Source organism: Saccopteryx leptura, chromosome 3, assembly GCF_036850995.1.
Source record: "Saccopteryx leptura isolate mSacLep1 chromosome 3, mSacLep1_pri_phased_curated, whole genome shotgun sequence".
In the NCBI taxonomy this organism is placed as follows: domain Eukaryota; kingdom Metazoa; phylum Chordata; class Mammalia; order Chiroptera; family Emballonuridae; genus Saccopteryx; species Saccopteryx leptura.
Window position 1 is genome coordinate 372,219,594 of NC_089505.1, and position 14,630 is coordinate 372,234,223.

The 14,630-nt window shown below is 65.3% G+C and overlaps 3 protein-coding genes and 2 long non-coding RNA genes across 12 annotated transcripts in view; 3 read left to right on the plus strand and 2 right to left on the minus strand.

The window, feature by feature from the left end:
- LOC136401495 (uncharacterized) overlaps positions 1 to 156 on the minus strand; it is a 2,221-nt gene extending 2,065 nt beyond the window's left edge. For both annotated transcript variants that reach the window (XR_010750527.1, XR_010750526.1), the window contains exon 1: positions 26 to 156. This is a non-coding gene — a long non-coding RNA (uncharacterized lncRNA). The remainder of the gene's footprint in view (positions 1 to 25) is intronic.
- Positions 1 to 7,560, plus strand: part of PPP1R16A (protein phosphatase 1 regulatory subunit 16A) — a 24,717-nt gene extending 17,157 nt beyond the window's left edge. For 5 of the 6 annotated variants that reach the window (XM_066379795.1, XM_066379797.1, XM_066379794.1 and 2 more), the window contains 10 exons: positions 96 to 1,154; positions 2,254 to 2,324; positions 3,487 to 3,632; positions 4,639 to 4,742; positions 4,811 to 4,935; positions 5,024 to 5,149; positions 5,251 to 5,326; positions 5,405 to 5,534; positions 5,710 to 5,875; positions 6,048 to 7,363. In XM_066379795.1, coding sequence (XP_066235892.1) covers positions 896 to 1,154; positions 2,254 to 2,324; positions 3,487 to 3,632; positions 4,639 to 4,742; positions 4,811 to 4,935; positions 5,024 to 5,149; positions 5,251 to 5,326; positions 5,405 to 5,534; positions 5,710 to 5,875; positions 6,048 to 6,419 — 1,575 coding nt within the window. In that variant the 5' untranslated portion in view covers positions 96 to 895 and the 3' untranslated portion in view covers positions 6,420 to 7,363. Of the gene's footprint in view, positions 1 to 95; positions 1,155 to 2,253; positions 2,325 to 3,486; positions 3,633 to 4,638; positions 4,743 to 4,810; positions 4,936 to 5,023; positions 5,150 to 5,250; positions 5,327 to 5,404; positions 5,535 to 5,709; positions 5,876 to 6,047; positions 7,364 to 7,516 lie in introns of those variants that run through there. The other variant, XR_010750524.1, reaches the window with a different exon arrangement.
- On the minus strand, positions 1,015 to 5,123 carry LOC136401497 (uncharacterized). The gene is made up of 3 exons (XR_010750531.1): positions 5,003 to 5,123; positions 3,767 to 3,946; positions 1,015 to 1,144 (listed from the first exon to the last, which is right to left on the minus strand). It is a non-coding gene; the product is annotated as an uncharacterized lncRNA (long non-coding RNA).
- GPT (glutamic--pyruvic transaminase) lies at positions 7,524 to 11,367 on the plus strand. 2 transcript variants are annotated; one of them, XM_066379809.1, is made up of 12 exons: positions 7,524 to 7,590; positions 8,645 to 8,810; positions 8,934 to 9,023; positions 9,099 to 9,207; positions 9,366 to 9,499; positions 9,656 to 9,899; positions 10,041 to 10,120; positions 10,198 to 10,334; positions 10,436 to 10,610; positions 10,710 to 10,865; positions 10,961 to 11,073; positions 11,153 to 11,367. In XM_066379809.1, exons 2-12 carry the CDS (start codon positions 8,649 to 8,651, stop codon positions 11,241 to 11,243), a joined length of 1,491 nt encoding a protein of 496 aa, XP_066235906.1. In that variant the 5' UTR covers positions 7,524 to 7,590; positions 8,645 to 8,648; the 3' UTR covers positions 11,244 to 11,367. The 2 variants fall into 2 exon arrangements, with proteins under 2 accessions (XP_066235906.1, XP_066235907.1); XM_066379810.1 differs by having other exon boundaries at positions 7,528 to 7,583.
- A 141-nt stretch (positions 11,368 to 11,508) lies between these two features.
- MFSD3 (major facilitator superfamily domain containing 3) lies at positions 11,509 to 14,597 on the plus strand. Its single transcript, XM_066379817.1, has 5 exons — positions 11,509 to 13,445; positions 13,757 to 13,904; positions 13,989 to 14,113; positions 14,181 to 14,290; positions 14,382 to 14,597. Exons 1-5 carry the CDS (start codon positions 12,764 to 12,766, stop codon positions 14,553 to 14,555), a joined length of 1,239 nt encoding a protein of 412 aa, XP_066235914.1. The 5' UTR covers positions 11,509 to 12,763; the 3' UTR covers positions 14,556 to 14,597.
- Positions 14,598 to 14,630: the final 33 nt, after the last annotated feature.

Consider the following 14,630-nt stretch of genomic DNA (forward strand, 5'->3'; position numbering starts at 1 on the left):
GTGCAGGGCATGGCCCCAGTCTCACCTGCGAGCTGCGGGGCACCCGGCCCGCCCAGCCTGAAGCCAACCGCCATGTGTTTCCTCTTCCTCCTCAGGCCGGCGGAGCCACCTGCTGTCTGCGGCCTGATCGCCTGCCCAGGGCTCCTGCCCAGAGGATGCCCTCCTGGAGACAGCCGCCAGGCCTGCTGTGTGCTTGGTGCCCTGGCTGCTCAGGGCCTTAGCCCCGGGCACCGGGTCTGGGACCCCAGGACTCGAAGCACACACCCTGCCCTGGTCTCTGTGTGGCCGTTGAGCCCGCCCCCAGGCCACACCTCCTCATTAGCACCCATGCCCTGACCCTGGGAGACAGACAGAAGGCGGCACAGGGCAGGGAAGGCCAGGCCATGGCTGCTCCCCGGCCCCACCCCGGCTCCTGAGGCCTGGAAGGAGGGAGGCTTCTAGGGCTCGGGCTCCCAGGGGCCTCTGCTCATCGTCCTGCTTTCCCTTCCCCTTTGTTGAAGTGCCAGGAAGCTGCAGCTTGGTTACCTGGAGATCACCTGCGACCCTGGACTGAGGCAGACCGGTCCCTCTGCCTGCCACGGGCTGTGCACCCTGACCCCAAGAGGGAAGGAGGGAGGCCCTGCCCTTGAGCAGACAAGCTGCCAGGCCTCCTGAGAGGCGCCAGCCCCGCACCGTGCTTTCTGCCAGGGGCGTGTGCCCCTCGGGCTGCCCAGGCCTGGTCACGGAGTAGAACCTCCTGACCCAGCCTTGCAGGGGCAGAGGGCACTGAGCCTCGAGGAGGGAATGCCCCCAAGGGTGTCAGTCTGGCCAGCTGCCCCACCCCTCAGGCCCAGCCGGGCCCCCTTGTTCCCCCACCTGGTGCCCCGAGCAGCCCCCTCGGCAAGCAGCCCCCGCCATGGCCGAGCACCTGGAACTGCTGGCAGAGATGCCCGTGGTGGGCAGGATGAGCACGCAGGAGCGGCTGAAGCATGCCCAGAAGCGCCGTGCCCAGCAGGTGAAGATGTGGGCCCAGGCTGAGAAGGAGGCCCAGGGAAGAAAGGGCCACAGGGAGCGGGCACAGAAGGAGGCGGCTGTTGGTAAGCCGCAGAAGCGGGTCCTCTTCCCTGCGAGCGTCACGCTTCTTGAGGCTGCTGCCCGCAATGACCTGGAAGAAGGTGAGTGTGGCTGACCCCAGGGTAAGACCTAGCCTACAGCCCTGTCCCTGTCACCCTGGCGCAGTCCTTGTGAGACCTGCCAAGGGTACAGCTATGTCTTAATGGGGCTCCGGGTCGGACCCAGCTTCCTCGGGTGTGGGCTTCAGGTGACGGGACAGCAGCAGGATTCCTGCTGTGGAGGCGAAGGCAGAGCGGGGCGTGGCTCCCAGGAACCTGGAGAAACACCCAGTGGGCTGGGGGCGGCCTAGTCTTCCTGCTTCTGGCCAGGGTACTGGGCTGTGCTCTGGAGAGTCCTGTGAGGAGCAGGGCTGCCCACACAGGCAGGCCCCCTGGACTTCCTCCTCTTCATCAGAACATTCCCAGCCCAAGGTTTGGGCAGGCTCCCAGTTCCTCCCTGTGCGGCAGGTGCTCGTAGCCCCTCTGCTCCCCGTCTCCTGAGGACTCTTCCTGCCTCCCTCCTGGGCGGGGTCCTCTGTGCAGAAGGCCAGGAGGCAGGGAAAGTGGACAGGGCCCAGTGGGTGTGCCACGGGGCACCGGGAACTGTGGGAAGGAGGGTGCGTCCTTGTGCTGCCTGCCAAGCACAGTCAGGGTGGCCAAGGCCACCAAGAGTGAGGGCAGGGACCAGTTGGCAGATGCTGGGGGGGGGGCAGGGCTGGGAGCCTGCAGTGGGGGGGGGGGGGGCTATACGTATCAGGGCAGAGTTTGTGGGGAGAGAGTGGTCAGCCAGTAGGGAAGGCTGGGGGCAGACACAGGACATGGGTGGTGGTGGTTAGGGGAGGGACGAACACCCAGGCCAGAGTGGGGTAGTCTGGAGCCCAGTGGGACTGCTCCCACACAGGAGGGGGACATTCTGGAAGTCTGAGGGTTGGGGGTGCCATGATTTGGGAGGGGTGGGTCCTGCTGGGGTCTGGAGGTAGAGGGCTGCTGTGTGTGGCCCACTGAGGCAGAGGGAGGACCTGCCCCCTGTGCCACCACCTTTCTTGTCCTCTGCTTCCCAACGGCAGCACCGCAGCCAGCCTAGGTACACGCAGGTGCAGGGGCCTCCCCAGGACAGTGCTGGTCTGTCCCTGCACCTGAGCACACCTTCCCCTTCTTGCAGTCCGCCAGTTCCTTAAGAGCGGGGTCAGCCCTGACCTGGCCAACGAGGATGGCCTGACCGCCCTGCACCAGGTCAGCCCTGTGGGCTGGGGGGTGGGTGAGCTGGGGAGGGCGCTGGGGGTGGGTGTGAGCTGGGGAGGGCGCTGGGGGGTGGGTGTGAGCTGGGGAGGGCGCTGGGGGGTGGGTGTGAGCTGGAGAGGGCGCTGGGGGGTGGGTGAGCTGGGGAGGGCGCTGGGGGTGGGTGTGAGCTGGGGAGGGCGCTGGGGGTGGGTGTGAGCTGGGGGTGGGTGTGAGCTGGAGAGGGCGCTGGGGGTGGGTGTGAGCTGGGGAGGGCGCTGGGGGTGGGTGTGAGCTGGGGAGGGCGCTGGGGGTGGGTGTGAGCTGGGGGGTGGGGGAGCTGGGGAGGGCGCTGGGGGTGGGTGTGAGCTGGGGAGGGCGCTGGGGGTGGGTGTGAGCTGGGGGGTGGGTGAGCTGGGGAGGGCGCTGGGGGTGGGTGTGAGCTGGGGAGGGCGCTGGGGGTGGGTGTGAGCTGGGGGGTGGGTGAGCTGGGGAGGGCGCTGGGGGTGGGTGTGAGCTGGGGAGGGAGCTGGGGGTGGGTGTGAGCTGGGGGGTGGGTGAGCTGGGGAGGGCGCTGGGGGTGGGTGAGCTGGGGAGGGAGCTGGGGGTGGGTGTGAGCTGGGGGGTGGGTGAGCTGGAGAGGGAGCTGAGGGTGGGTTGAGCTGGGGAGGGCGCTGGGGGTGGGTGTGAGCTGGGGGGTGGGTGAGCTGGGGAGGGCGCTGGGGGTGGGTGAGCTGGAGAGGGAGCTGGGGGTGGGTGTGAGCTGGGGGGTGGGTGAGCTGGGGAGGGCGCTGGGGGTGGGTGTGAGCTGGGGAGGGCGCTGGGGGTGGGTGTGAGCTGGAGAAGGAGCTGGGGGGTGGGTGTGAGCTGGGGAGGGAGCTGGGGGTGGGTGTGAGCTGGGGGGTGGGTGAGCTGGGGAGGGCGCTGGGGGTGGGTGTGAGCTGGGGAGGGCGCTGGGGGGTGGGTGAGCTGGGGAGGGCGCTGGGGGTGGGTGTGAGCTGGGGAGGGCGCTGGGGGTGGGTGTGAGCTGGAGAGGGCGCTGGGGGGTGGGTGAGCTGGGGAGGGCGCTGGGGGTGGGTGTGAGCTGGGGGTGGGTGTGAGCTGGAGAGGGCGCTGGGGGGTGGGTGAGCTGGGGAGGGCGCTGGCTGGCCTGGCACTCAGGCTGCCTGGTTTGCAGAGCTGCATCGACGACTTCCAGGAGATGGTGCAGCAGCTGCTGGAGGCTGGGGCCACCGTCAATGCCCGCGACAGTGAGTGCTGGACACCCCTGCATGCCGCGGCCACCTGCGGCCACCTGCACCTGGTGGAGCTGCTCATTGCCCGGTAGGGCCTACTGGGAGCAGCTGTGGCCTGAGTGGGCGTGTGTGGCTGGGTCAGGGCAGGCAGTTCATCCTGAGAGGCAGCCCAGCTATCTTGTCCCCAGCAAGTATGCCCTTGCCTGTTTTGTCCCCACTTACCTTTGCTTACTGCCTCCGACCAGGCGTGGAGAGCCAGGCCTGGGCAGGGGCCACAGTGCACTCAGGAGTCTGTTCTGCCCACCCAGCTGCTTGCCTGGGTGTGTCCTGCCAGGTGCTGTTAGGGAATTCCTTGAGGGTAGGTCTTGACCTCCAGCTCTGGCCTCCGGGCTTCCCCAGGGTCTGCACAGAGAAATACCATTCTGGTTATTGATGAGGGAGGAATTGGCAAGGATGGGGGGGCACAGTACTTGGACACAGGTGGAGCCGTAACAATGGGGGGGGTTAGCTTCACCAGGATCTGGGAGTCCTCCTCCACTGCCCCTCAACTCTGATCCTCTAATAGGGTAGACAGATGCTCAAATTGTCTGTGGAGTGGTCCAGGCATTGATGGTGTGTTTGTGGGGGATGGTGGGCAGTACTGAGCCCCATTCCTCTCCACAGCAGGCATCCACCCGTGTTCTGGGCCCCTCTCAGCTCCGACGTGAGCCCTGCTCCCTGCAGCCTGAGCTTTCCTCCCGGGGGCCTTCAGAGTCCTAGCACCTGCCTCCTGGCAGATGTTCTTCTGATGGGCCCCCCCATACTCATGGGGGCTGATGGGGCAGTAACTTGGAGACACAGGGGGAGACTGCAGGACATCTAACTGGTTGGAGGACAGGATCTAAGGCTGAGGGGCAGGCAGATGAGCCCAGGGACAGCCTCTCCCTACAGCATCTGAGACCTGGGGCCTCCTCATTGTCAGCTTCTGTGTCCTGGAGGCCACCTAGGCTCAGAGCTTCTGCAGAGGGACCTCTGAGAGGCGACTGGGAGCCTCCCTGTGGGGAGAAGATGAGAGAGGTCCTGTGGCTAGAACCCCCTGTCCACCTTCCCTGCAGTGGTGCTGACCTCTTGGCGGTCAACACCGATGGGAACATGCCCTATGACCTGTGTGAGGACGAGCCGACACTAGACTGCCTTGAGACCGCCATGGCCAACCGCGGTGAGTGTGACCCCGCCTGCCGCCGGGGGTGGGCTCGGGGTGCTGGCTCTGAGCCTGTGCTCCTGCAGGCATCACCCAGGACGACATCGAGGAGGCCCGGGCCTTGCCCGAGCTGCACATGCTGGAGGACATCCACGGCCTGCTGCACACAGGGGCTGACCTCAATGCCCCCGGGGACCACGGGGCCACACTGGTGAGGACGTGACCAGGGGAGCAAAGGTGGGGGAGGTGGCTGCCGGAGGGGTGCAGTCTGGACTCACGGCTGGGTGGTTTGCCTGCAGCTACACATCGCCTCTGCCAACGGGTTCAGTGAGGCGGCTGCACTGCTGCTGGAGCACCGGGCCAGCTTGGGTGCCAAGGACCACGACGGCTGGGAGCCCCTGCACGCTGCGTCCTACTGGGGCCAGGTGCGCCTGGGGCTGGAGTGGCTGGAGCGCTTGGGGCCGCTGGGGCGTGGGCGGGCCTGCTGCTCTGGAGCCTTCAGCAGCCTGGGCTCCCCCGCACACAGGTGCACCTGGTGGAGCTGCTTGTGGCACACGGCGCTGACCTCAACGGGAAGTCCCTGATGGAAGAGACACCTCTCGGTGAGCTGGGGGCTGCCTCCTCGTCGCATAGTAGACTGGGGGGAGGACAGCCCTGACCCTCCGCCTACTCTTCCTCAGACGTGTGTGGGGACGAGGAGGTGCGGGCCAAGCTGCTGGAGCTGAAGCACAAGCACGACGCACTCCTGCGCGCCCAAGGCCGCCAGCGCTCCCTGCTGCGCCGCCGCACCTCCAGCGCCGGCAGCCGGGGGTGAGCCCCGCCCACCGAGGCCCCACCCCCTGCCCCTGCTCCTGCTCCACCGGCTGTACCCGGGTCTTTGCCCCTGCTGATGTCAGCTGGCAGGCTGAGGTGCCAGCCGGAGCCTGGGGCAGAGTCCACGGGGAGGGTGGCATCCTCCCCCCACCTTCACCCTGCCCTCCCCCAGAAAGGTGGTAAGGCGAGTGAGCCTGACCCAGCGCACCAGCCTGTACCGCAAGGAGCATGCCCAGGAGGCCATCGTGTGGCAACAGCCGCCTCCCACCAACCCAGAGCCCCCTGAGGAGGATGAGGATGGCCAAACAGACACTGAGCTCGGGCCCCAGCCCCTTGAGGTGAGCTCCCCGCCCTCACTGAGGGGCAGGCCTTGACCCAGGAGCCCGTGGAACCAGTGACCCCACACGCTGGGCTGGTGCCCCATAGGGGTCAGCTGCTGGGGGCTCAAGGCCAGGGGAGGCTAGACAGGCCCTTCCTTAATGGTCTCTGGGGCCTGTGCTCCCCTCACAGGAGGACTCCGAGGTGTCCAGGACACATAATGGTCGAGTGGGGGGCCCCCCAGGCCGGCACTTGTACTCCAAGAGGCTGGACCGAAGTGTCTCCTACCAGCTGAGCCCCCTGGAGAGCGCGGCGCCCGACACCCTGGGCCAGGCCTCGGCGCACCACACCCTGGCGGAGCTCAAGCGCCAGCGAGCGGCTGCTAAGCTGCAGCGCTCTGCGCCAGACGGGCCCGAGACCCCCAGGTCTGGTCTGCCGGCAGACACTGAGACTCCCCAGCCCGACGGTGGCTCCAGGGCTGGTGGAGAACCACCACTGCTCAAGCTCACAGCTCCCTCCGAGGAGGCCCCCCTGGAGAAGAGGCCGTGCTGCCTGCTCATGTGAGGGGCTAGTGCTCAGGGTGCCGAGGGTCCAGCCGGGGGCTGCTTCAGAGCCCTGCACTGGAGACCCCAACATGTGACCCGTGGGCAGGCAGCCGGCACAGGGCCACCCCACTTCCCTTATCAAGGACCACACTTTCTCACTCAGGAACAGACCTGTGACAGAAGCCATACTTGGCTCTAGAGACCTTGTTTCATTCTGTGACTCTTGATAAAGAGCCCTTCTGCCACCTGCCTTGTTGTGTCTCAGCTGGGCCACCATCCCCGCGGTGGGGAGCTGCTGTGCTGTTGGTCCGGGGTGCGCCGTCCCTGTGGGCACCTGTCTGGGGCCTGTAGGTGCTCGCTAGGGCTTGCTGGTGGAGGCCCAACCCCTGTGTGGGAGTGAGGCCCATGGCCACTGGGCAAGAAGCCTGGCCTTGACTGTGCCCTGCCTTCCCAGCCTTCTGGAAGCTCCCCTGTAACTCTTTCCTTTCCTGAGGGGAAGGGGAAGTTGGAAAGCACACTCCTTGGGGACCAGGGGTGCCTGCCAGAGGAGTGGAGGTCCTTGTTTGGGAAGGGAGAGGCCAGAGCCAGAGGACCAAGGACATACACGGCTCGTATCAGAAACCTGGTAGGGGCCGGTCCCCCGTTCCTGGCATGCAGCCTGATCCTGGGGCCTAGCTGCCAGCTTCTCCCTGGGCTGGCAAAGGGGGCCAGCAGCTGAGCTGGCTGGGCACAATGTGTCAGGTTCACAGGGGCCTCTTAGGGGCCTTGCGTGGAAGTGCTGAGGGCACTGCCAGCTCATCTGTCCATGGAGGGCAGCTTTGCATGGCCACCAGCGCTAGGTGGCATGGGTTCAGGTCACTTGACCGTTCCCATTGGACACCCATCTGGTCAGCCCAGTGTCCACAGGGCCAACCCTTCCCTGAGCATGGGTGGTTGGAGGGGTCTCCAACCTGGGGGAGGGCCAGGGGTAGGCTACTGGTTAAATCTAGTGTGGGGGCGGTGCAACTGCCCAAGGCCCACCTGCCACCGAAGCTGCCACTTGGGCCCTGCTGCCAGGGGGCGGGCGGGGCTGGCTCCGCCTGGGGCCAGGCCCATATTAACCTGCACTCTGACCAGGAGGCCAGAGGGCCAGGCCTGCACGCAAGGAGGCTGAAGTGGCGGCGAGTGGCAGCGGAGCAGAAAGGTGCGAGGTGAGAGGCCAGCGTCTGGGCTGCTGTGGACCCTCTCCAGCTGGCTGGCAGGAGCAGAGGAGCCAAGGCTCCCCTCTGGCATGGCCAGCCACCCCTGGCCCAGCTCAGAGGGTAGGCTCCCTGACCCTCAGCTAGCTCAGCCTCCAGTGCCATAGCTGGGGGTAGCCACGCTAGGGCAGGGCCTGTGGAGGTGGGGCCCCGAGGGCCTATCACTGCTCACTTCCCACTCTGCACCAATTGGCAGCAACTGGGAAGCAGAGCTAAGGTCACCCTGCCTGTGGTATGGCCCCAAAGGCAGCCCCAGGCTGGCCTCTTGAAAGGGCACACCACAGCGCGTGGAGTAGCAGGTGTCCAAGGGCCCTCCCCCAACACTCCAGCCCAGAGACTTAGGTCTCACAGTGCAGACAGTGACCAAGGTCTAGTCACAGGGCTCACGCAGCCCCTGGCCATGGCCACCAACCCAGAGGGGTCAGAAGGAACCCCCTGTCTGAGCTCCTCACTCCCCTCCCCCAATACCCAGGAATTCCTGGTGCCAGGCTAAGTTACCTGGGAGACAGGCCTGCTGACTCAAGCAAAAATGGAGGGCCTCAAAAGGCTGGGCCTTTGCCCCGTGCTGCCGTAAATCACCATTCTCCCCTGGAGGCATTCAGTTGAGCTCCCTTTCCCCAGACCCAGTCCCTCAGAGCTTCCTGAACCCTCCGTCCCTACCCCCCCTGTGGGTCTCCTGCTTCCCCTGTCCTGGGGACAGGGCAGGCACTGGGCCGAGCCCCAAGTCCCGCCTGTCTCCTCACCCACTCCCTATTTCCCTGAGGCAGAGCTGTGCCCAGATGGGTGGGGCAGGGCCCGGTGGCCCCAGCAGCCCCAGCTCCTCCTCCAACCTTTCTTGTCCCGTTCACTGGGGCCAGCAGGCTGTAGTGAAGAGCCCTCTTGCCTCAGCCCCCTACCCAGGCTACCCCTTACCAGCCCTGGCCTGTTGGGCCAGAACTCAGCTGCCCTCATACCCACTTCTGGATCCTGCCACTTCCTGAGCCGTTTTTCTGCGTGGTCTGAGCAGGGTCATGGCCTTGAGGGCAGGTGACCACAGCCAGGCTGCAATGAGCGGGCTGAAGGAAAAGGTGCTCACTCTGGACACCATGAACCCTTGCGTTAAGAGAGTGGAGTATGCGGTTCGTGGCCCCATTGTGCTACGTGCCCTGGAGCTGGAGCAGGAGCTGCGCCAGGTATGGCCCTGGATCCCATCCCACCCCTGCACTCGGGGCTGTACCTGAGCTGCTCTCTCCTGAAACAAGGGGTTTCCGGAGTGACAAGGTCCCTTCTCAATATCCCCGCCGCCCTCATCCCAGGGTGTAAAGAAGCCCTTCACTGAAGTCATCCGCGCCAACATTGGGGACGCACACGCCATGGGGCAGAAGCCTATCACGTTCCTGCGCCAGGTGAGGCTCACGCTGCCCTGGCAACCCCTCCCCCGTCAGCCCATGTGCCCTGGCCTCAGCACTTGCTCCTCCCAGGTCCTGGCCCTCTGCGTCCACCCGGATCTCCTGAAAAGCCCTGACTTCCCCGAAGATGCCAAGAGAAGGGCAGAGCGCATCCTGCAGGCCTGTGGGGGCCACAGCCTTGGTAACTGCCTGTGCCAAGGCCCCCCCTGGGGGGGGGTGGAGGGAGCACCCCCCTCCAGGAAGGGGGTGGATCTGCCCACTGGAAGCGGAGGATCTTTTCGGGAAGGCTGCCTGGGTACCTTACCGGTCCTCCCGCGTCTTGCCCCGCCCCTGGCGCAGGGGCTTACAGTAACAGCGCCGGCATCCAGCTGGTCCGCGAGGATGTGGCACGGTACATCCAGCGGCGCGACGGAGGCATACCTGCAGACCCCAACAACATCTTCCTGTCTACGGGGGCCAGTGACGCCATCGTGGTAGGCCGGGGCCAGGGCAGGAGCATACAGTGACTTTTTGTGTGTGGGCCGGCTGGCCAGCGAGGCTCCTCCTGGCACGGGGGCGCGGGTTAGTGGGAGGGGGAGACGGGTGCAGCCACTGGCCCGGCTAACACCGTCTCCCCACCCGGCCCGCAGACGGTGCTGAAGTTGCTGGTGTCTGGCGAGGGTCGGACGCGCACGGGCGTCCTCATCCCCATCCCTCAGTACCCTCTCTACTCGGCCGCCTTGGCCGAGCTCAACGCGGTGCAGGTGGACTACTACCTGGACGAGGAGCACGCCTGGGCGCTGAACGTGGCGGAACTCCGGCGCACGCTGCTCCAGGCCCGTGACCACTGCCACCCCCGCGCGCTCTGCATTATCAACCCGGGCAACCCCACCGGTGCGCCGCCCGCCCCGGCCCGCCCCTCCCGGCCCAGCTCCCCGCCCCGGCCGCACGCCCCCGTCCCACCGCCCGCCCCGCGGAGAGCAGCGCGCGCCACCTGCTGCTGATCACGGACTTGCCGCGTCCCTCGCGCCCCAGGGCAGGTGCAGACCCGCGAGTGCATCGAAGCCGTGATCCGCTTCGCCTTCGAGGAGCGGCTCTTTCTGATGGCTGATGAGGTGCTGGCAGGGGCGTGTGGGGTTGGGCGTCTAAGGCCATCAGTGGGCTCCCCCGGTAACGCCCGCCGCTCGTCCAGGTGTACCAGGACAACGTGTACGCCGAAGGCTCTCAGTTCTACTCGTTCAAGAGGGTTCTCATGGAGATGGGGCCGCCATACGCGACGCAGCAGGAGCTCGCCTCCTTCCACTCGATCTCCAAGGGTTACATGGGCGAGTGCGTGCGGGCCGGAGTGGGGGCTGGGGGGGGGGTCGCTCTCTGATCCTGTAAACTGCCTTTCGACCCTGCCTCAACGACCGCCCGCTCTCGCCCGGCAGGTGCGGGCTCCGCGGCGGCTACGTGGAGGTGGTGAACATGGACCCCGCGGTGCAGCAGCAGATGCAGAAGCTGATGACCGTGCGTCTGTGCCCGCCCCTGCCGGGCCAGGCCCTACTCGACCTGGTGGTCAGCCCGCCCGCGCCCTCGGAACCTTCCTACTCGCAGTTCCAGGCGGTGAGCGGGACCGGGGGCGTGGAGGGACAGCTGGAGTGGTGAGCGGGCTGGGCTAGGGGACGCCGCGCCCCCGCCTGATGGTGGGCCCTCCCTCCGCAGGAGAGGCAGGCGGTGCTGGCCGAGCTCGCGGCCAAGGCCAAGCTCACCGAGCAGGTCTTCAACGAGGCTTCTGGTATCCGCTGCAATCCGGTGCAGGGCGCCATGTACTCCTTCCCGCGCATACAGCTGCCTCCACGCGCGGTTCAGCGCGCTCAGGTGTGGCACCCAACCCGCAGGGCGGGCCAGTAGGGAGGGCGGAGTCCGGGACGCCCCGCCCTGACCGCTCCGACCACCCCCACTCTCTCCTCCAGGAGCTGGGCGTGGCTCCGGACATGTTCTTCTGCATGAGATTGCTGGAGGAGACCGGGATCTGTGTGGTGCCGGGCAGCGGCTTCGGGCAGCGGGAAGGGACCTATCACTTCCGGTGAGGTCTCGCCGCACAGCCCCGTTTTCCCGCGGCCCCCACGTTCTTTGCTGTCCGCTTACCTTCCTCCCCCTTTTAGGATGACCATCCTGCCCCCCATGGAGAAGCTGCGGCCCCTTTTGGAAAAGCTGAGCCAGTTCCACACCAAGTTCACCCGCGAGTACTCCTGAGTACTGCTGGGCACCAGGCCCGGTGGCCCTCGACTGACAGTGCCCTGGGTACTGGGGGTCTTGCCGCCTGTAGGGTTGGGCCCCTGCCTCTCTGCAGGCCTCTAATAAAGCTGTGAGAGTCTGACTCCTTGGCGGAGGTGTGCACACCTGAGCACGCCTACCCCATCTGTCTCCTGATTGCCTTTCTGCCAGGCCTGTTCTGCCTTCAGGAGAGGTGGTCAAAGAGGACTCCCAGAGGAGGTGGACTTCCTGGCTATCGCAGCACCTCTGGTGGGCTTGTTCTCCTGTGGGGACTCAAAGAGGAAGTCTTGTTTTCCTCCTAACTGCCACCTGGGGCTGCTGGTGGAGCAAAGGAACAAACGGGTGTTGCTCAACCTGTGTCTGTTTGAAGTGTGACATTTGAGTGCAAATGCAGTCCTTGGGCTGGGAGGCAGTGAAGTGAGGGCAGGCAGGCCCTCTCTGGAGCTTGAGCACCCAAAGACAGGTGCTGAAGAAAACAGGTAAGATGCTGAGGAAGAGGAGCCCTGGACTGGAGGCAGGTAGGCAGCCTGTGTCCTTGCCACCGGAACACATGGATGAGTGCCTACTGTGTGCACGCCAGACATTGTTGTGGGTTGCTGCACAGAAGGTCCTCTGAGGTAGGCATGGCAGTCTCAATTTTAAAGACGACGAAACATGGGTGCCCAAGTATGTGGAAATGACAGGAAACCCTCTCAAAGTGGCCTGAGCAGCTGAGAGAATGTTTGGTTCAAGTGTATCTGGAGTCAGCTTCAGGGACCCAGGGACCTAGAGACAGGAGGCAGTTAATTATCCACAGGCCACACTTCAGTCCTCCTTTGGGTCCTATGGAGCCTGGTGGAGAGGAGCCCCTCTTGCACCTCTGGGCAGGAGAGGCCACAGGGAACCCCACATTCGGCTTCCCCTTGGCTGGACCTCTCGGAAGGGCCAGCTGGAGTTGGCTGGGCTTGGTCACTGCTGAAGCCTCAAGCACAGTGAGGACCAAGGTGTGGAAATACCCTGTACTAGACCGTGGGACTTTAAGAGGCCAGCTCCTCCATGGGAAATGCTGGAGGGACCGGGCGGCCGCTGGTGAGTTGCCAGGAAGCACTTCTGGATAATTCGAGTCTGGGGCCAGACCTGATAACCCTGAGAAGGACCGGAGTGGATCGCTTGGCGGCCTCCTACTCTGGAGACCCTCTGGTATTGGCGGCTCACCCGCAGTACCAGGCTTGGCCACCGGGGACACCCGAGTAAGGCGGGCGGTCTGGCCCGCTCCGGCGCTCTATGACCCACTTCTCCGGACCGCGCTGCCTGCCTGCGGTACAGCGCTGAGCAGAGAACGGCCGGCCTGGGGCTCTGCCGGGTATGGACGCCATCCGGCCCAACCGTAACCCCGCCTGCCTCAGTCCAAAGGCCATGCCGCCGTTTGACCCTTGACCCGACCAGACCACACTCAGAACCGTTTTGCCTGGTCCACCCCAGTCCCGGCCTTGATTCGGCCCCAGCCAGCTCTCCTGGCCATGCGTGGGAAGTTGCTGCCGTTGGCTGGGCTCTACCTGGTGCAGGGCCTGCCCTACGGGTTGCAGTCGGGCCTACTGCCCATGCTGCTAAGGGCAGGTGGCCTCTCCCTGACACGCGTGGGACTGGCCAAGGTGCTGTACGCTCCCTGGCTGTTCAAGCTGGTGTGGGCCCCACTGCTTGACACGTGGGGCTCCCCCAGGGCCTGGCTGACGCTCAGCACGGCTGCTCTGGGCCTGGTGTGCGGGCTGCTGGCAGCCCTGCCTCCTGCGGAAGCTGGCCGGGCGGAGCTGCCCATCACCGTGGCAGTACTGCTTTTGTTGCTGAACCTGGGTGCAGCTGTGCAGGATGTGGCCCTGGACACACTGGCTGTGCAGCTCCTGAGCCCCGCAGAGCTGGGGCCTGGCAATACCGTGCAGGTGGTCGCTTACAAGCTGGGGGCAGCGTTAGCAGGTGGTGGGCTGCTGGCCCTTGTGCCGAACCTCTCTTGGCCCTGGCTGTTTCTGCTCCTGGCTGCCACCTACTGGCTGGCTGCTTCTCTGGCTTGGGCTGCACCTGCTCTGCAACTGCCCTGGCCTCAGCCCTCAAAACTCCCCCACCACACCCAGCACCTTAATCTACGGGACTTGCTGGCTGTGTCTGGGACCTTGTGGACCGCAGGCTTTGTGTTTACTTACAAGCTGGGTGAGTGAGGGCTTGGGTCAGGAAATGGGAGTGGGGACCGGGGGAGCTCCTGGGGACCCACTTAGGGGCTGCTTTCTTTCTGGGGCATGCCCTGTGGGCTGGAGGCCAGCCCTAGCTGAGCCTTGCCTTTTATCCTCATTCAGCTCAAGTGCCATGGCCACTCTGAGCTCCCACCATGACCTCTTGGTCATAATGACCCAGAGCTTTGCCAATGCTATTTCCTGTCTCAGCACCAGAGGCAGGGTAGTGGCCTGCCTGAGCCCAGAGATGGAAAAGGGAAGTGGGCACACACCTGCCCGTTTTTCTCACAGGTGAGCAGGGCGCTAGCAATCTGTTTCCACTTCTTCTGCTGGACCGAGGCCTCTCTGCCCCAGAGCTGGGGCTGTGGAATGGTGTGGGTGCCGTGACCTGCTCCATTGCTGGCTCGTCCCTGGGAGGAGCCCTGCTTGCTAGGCACTGGTGAGCCTTCCTCAGCCTGCCCTGCCCACCTGCTTCCCCTTAGATCTGCCCTGCACACCTGACCGCCCAGTTTCCCCACTCTAGGAAGCTGCTGCCCCTGTTGAGGTCAGTGCTCTGGTTCCGTCTTGGGGGCCTGGCCTACCAGAGCACCCTGCTCTTCTACCTAGACATTCTAGGATCCAGGCTGGGCCCTGGCACAGTCCTGAGAGGTGAGGGGTTGGCCATGGGGGGAGGAACACAGTGTGTCCTGGGCCCTGCTGACCTTGGTCCTCCCAGGGGCAGCCTTGCTGAGCCTGTGTCTGCAGCACTTCCTGGGGGGCCTGGTCACAACTGCCACTTTCACCCTGATGATGCGTTGTAGCCAGCTGGCACCCAGTGCCCTGCAGGTGAGGGGGCACGGTTGGGACATGGAGGGGGTGAGGGATGGGATCCCGACAAGTCCTGGCCTGACCACAACACCCACCACCACCACCGCAGGCCACACATTACAGCCTCCTGGCCACCCTGGAGCTGCTGGGGAAGCTGCTGCTGGGCACGCTGGCCGGAGCCCTGGCCGACAGCCTAGGACTCAGCCTCTGTTTCTCACTCTTCCTTGCTCTCTCAGCCACACCTGTTCTGTACCTGGGCCTGGCACCCAGAACCCTCGCCTGAGCCGAGAGGCTGGACTGGTCAATAAAGCCGAGCATGACTATGGCCTGTGTGTGTCTGTTAGAGATGTGTGGTATC

Excerpts from the sequence above, each read along its gene's own strand:
- GPT (XM_066379809.1), top strand. The coding sequence starts at position 8,649 with ATGGCCTTGAGGGCAGGTGACCACAGCCAGGCTGCAATGAGCGGGCTG. Across the intron at positions 8,811-8,933 it reads TGGAGCAGGAGCTGCGCCAG|GGTGTAAAGAAGCCCTTCAC; the intron begins GTATGGCCCTGG and ends CCCTCATCCCAG. Across the intron at positions 9,500-9,655 it reads GGGCCAGTGACGCCATCGTG|ACGGTGCTGAAGTTGCTGGT; the intron begins GTAGGCCGGGGC and ends CCCGGCCCGCAG.
- MFSD3 (XM_066379817.1), top strand. The coding sequence starts at position 12,764 with ATGCGTGGGAAGTTGCTGCCGTTGGCTGGGCTCTACCTGGTGCAGGGC. Across the intron at positions 13,905-13,988 it reads GCCCTGCTTGCTAGGCACTG|GAAGCTGCTGCCCCTGTTGA; the intron begins GTGAGCCTTCCT and ends TCCCCACTCTAG. Across the intron at positions 14,114-14,180 it reads CCCTGGCACAGTCCTGAGAG|GGGCAGCCTTGCTGAGCCTG; the intron begins GTGAGGGGTTGG and ends TGGTCCTCCCAG.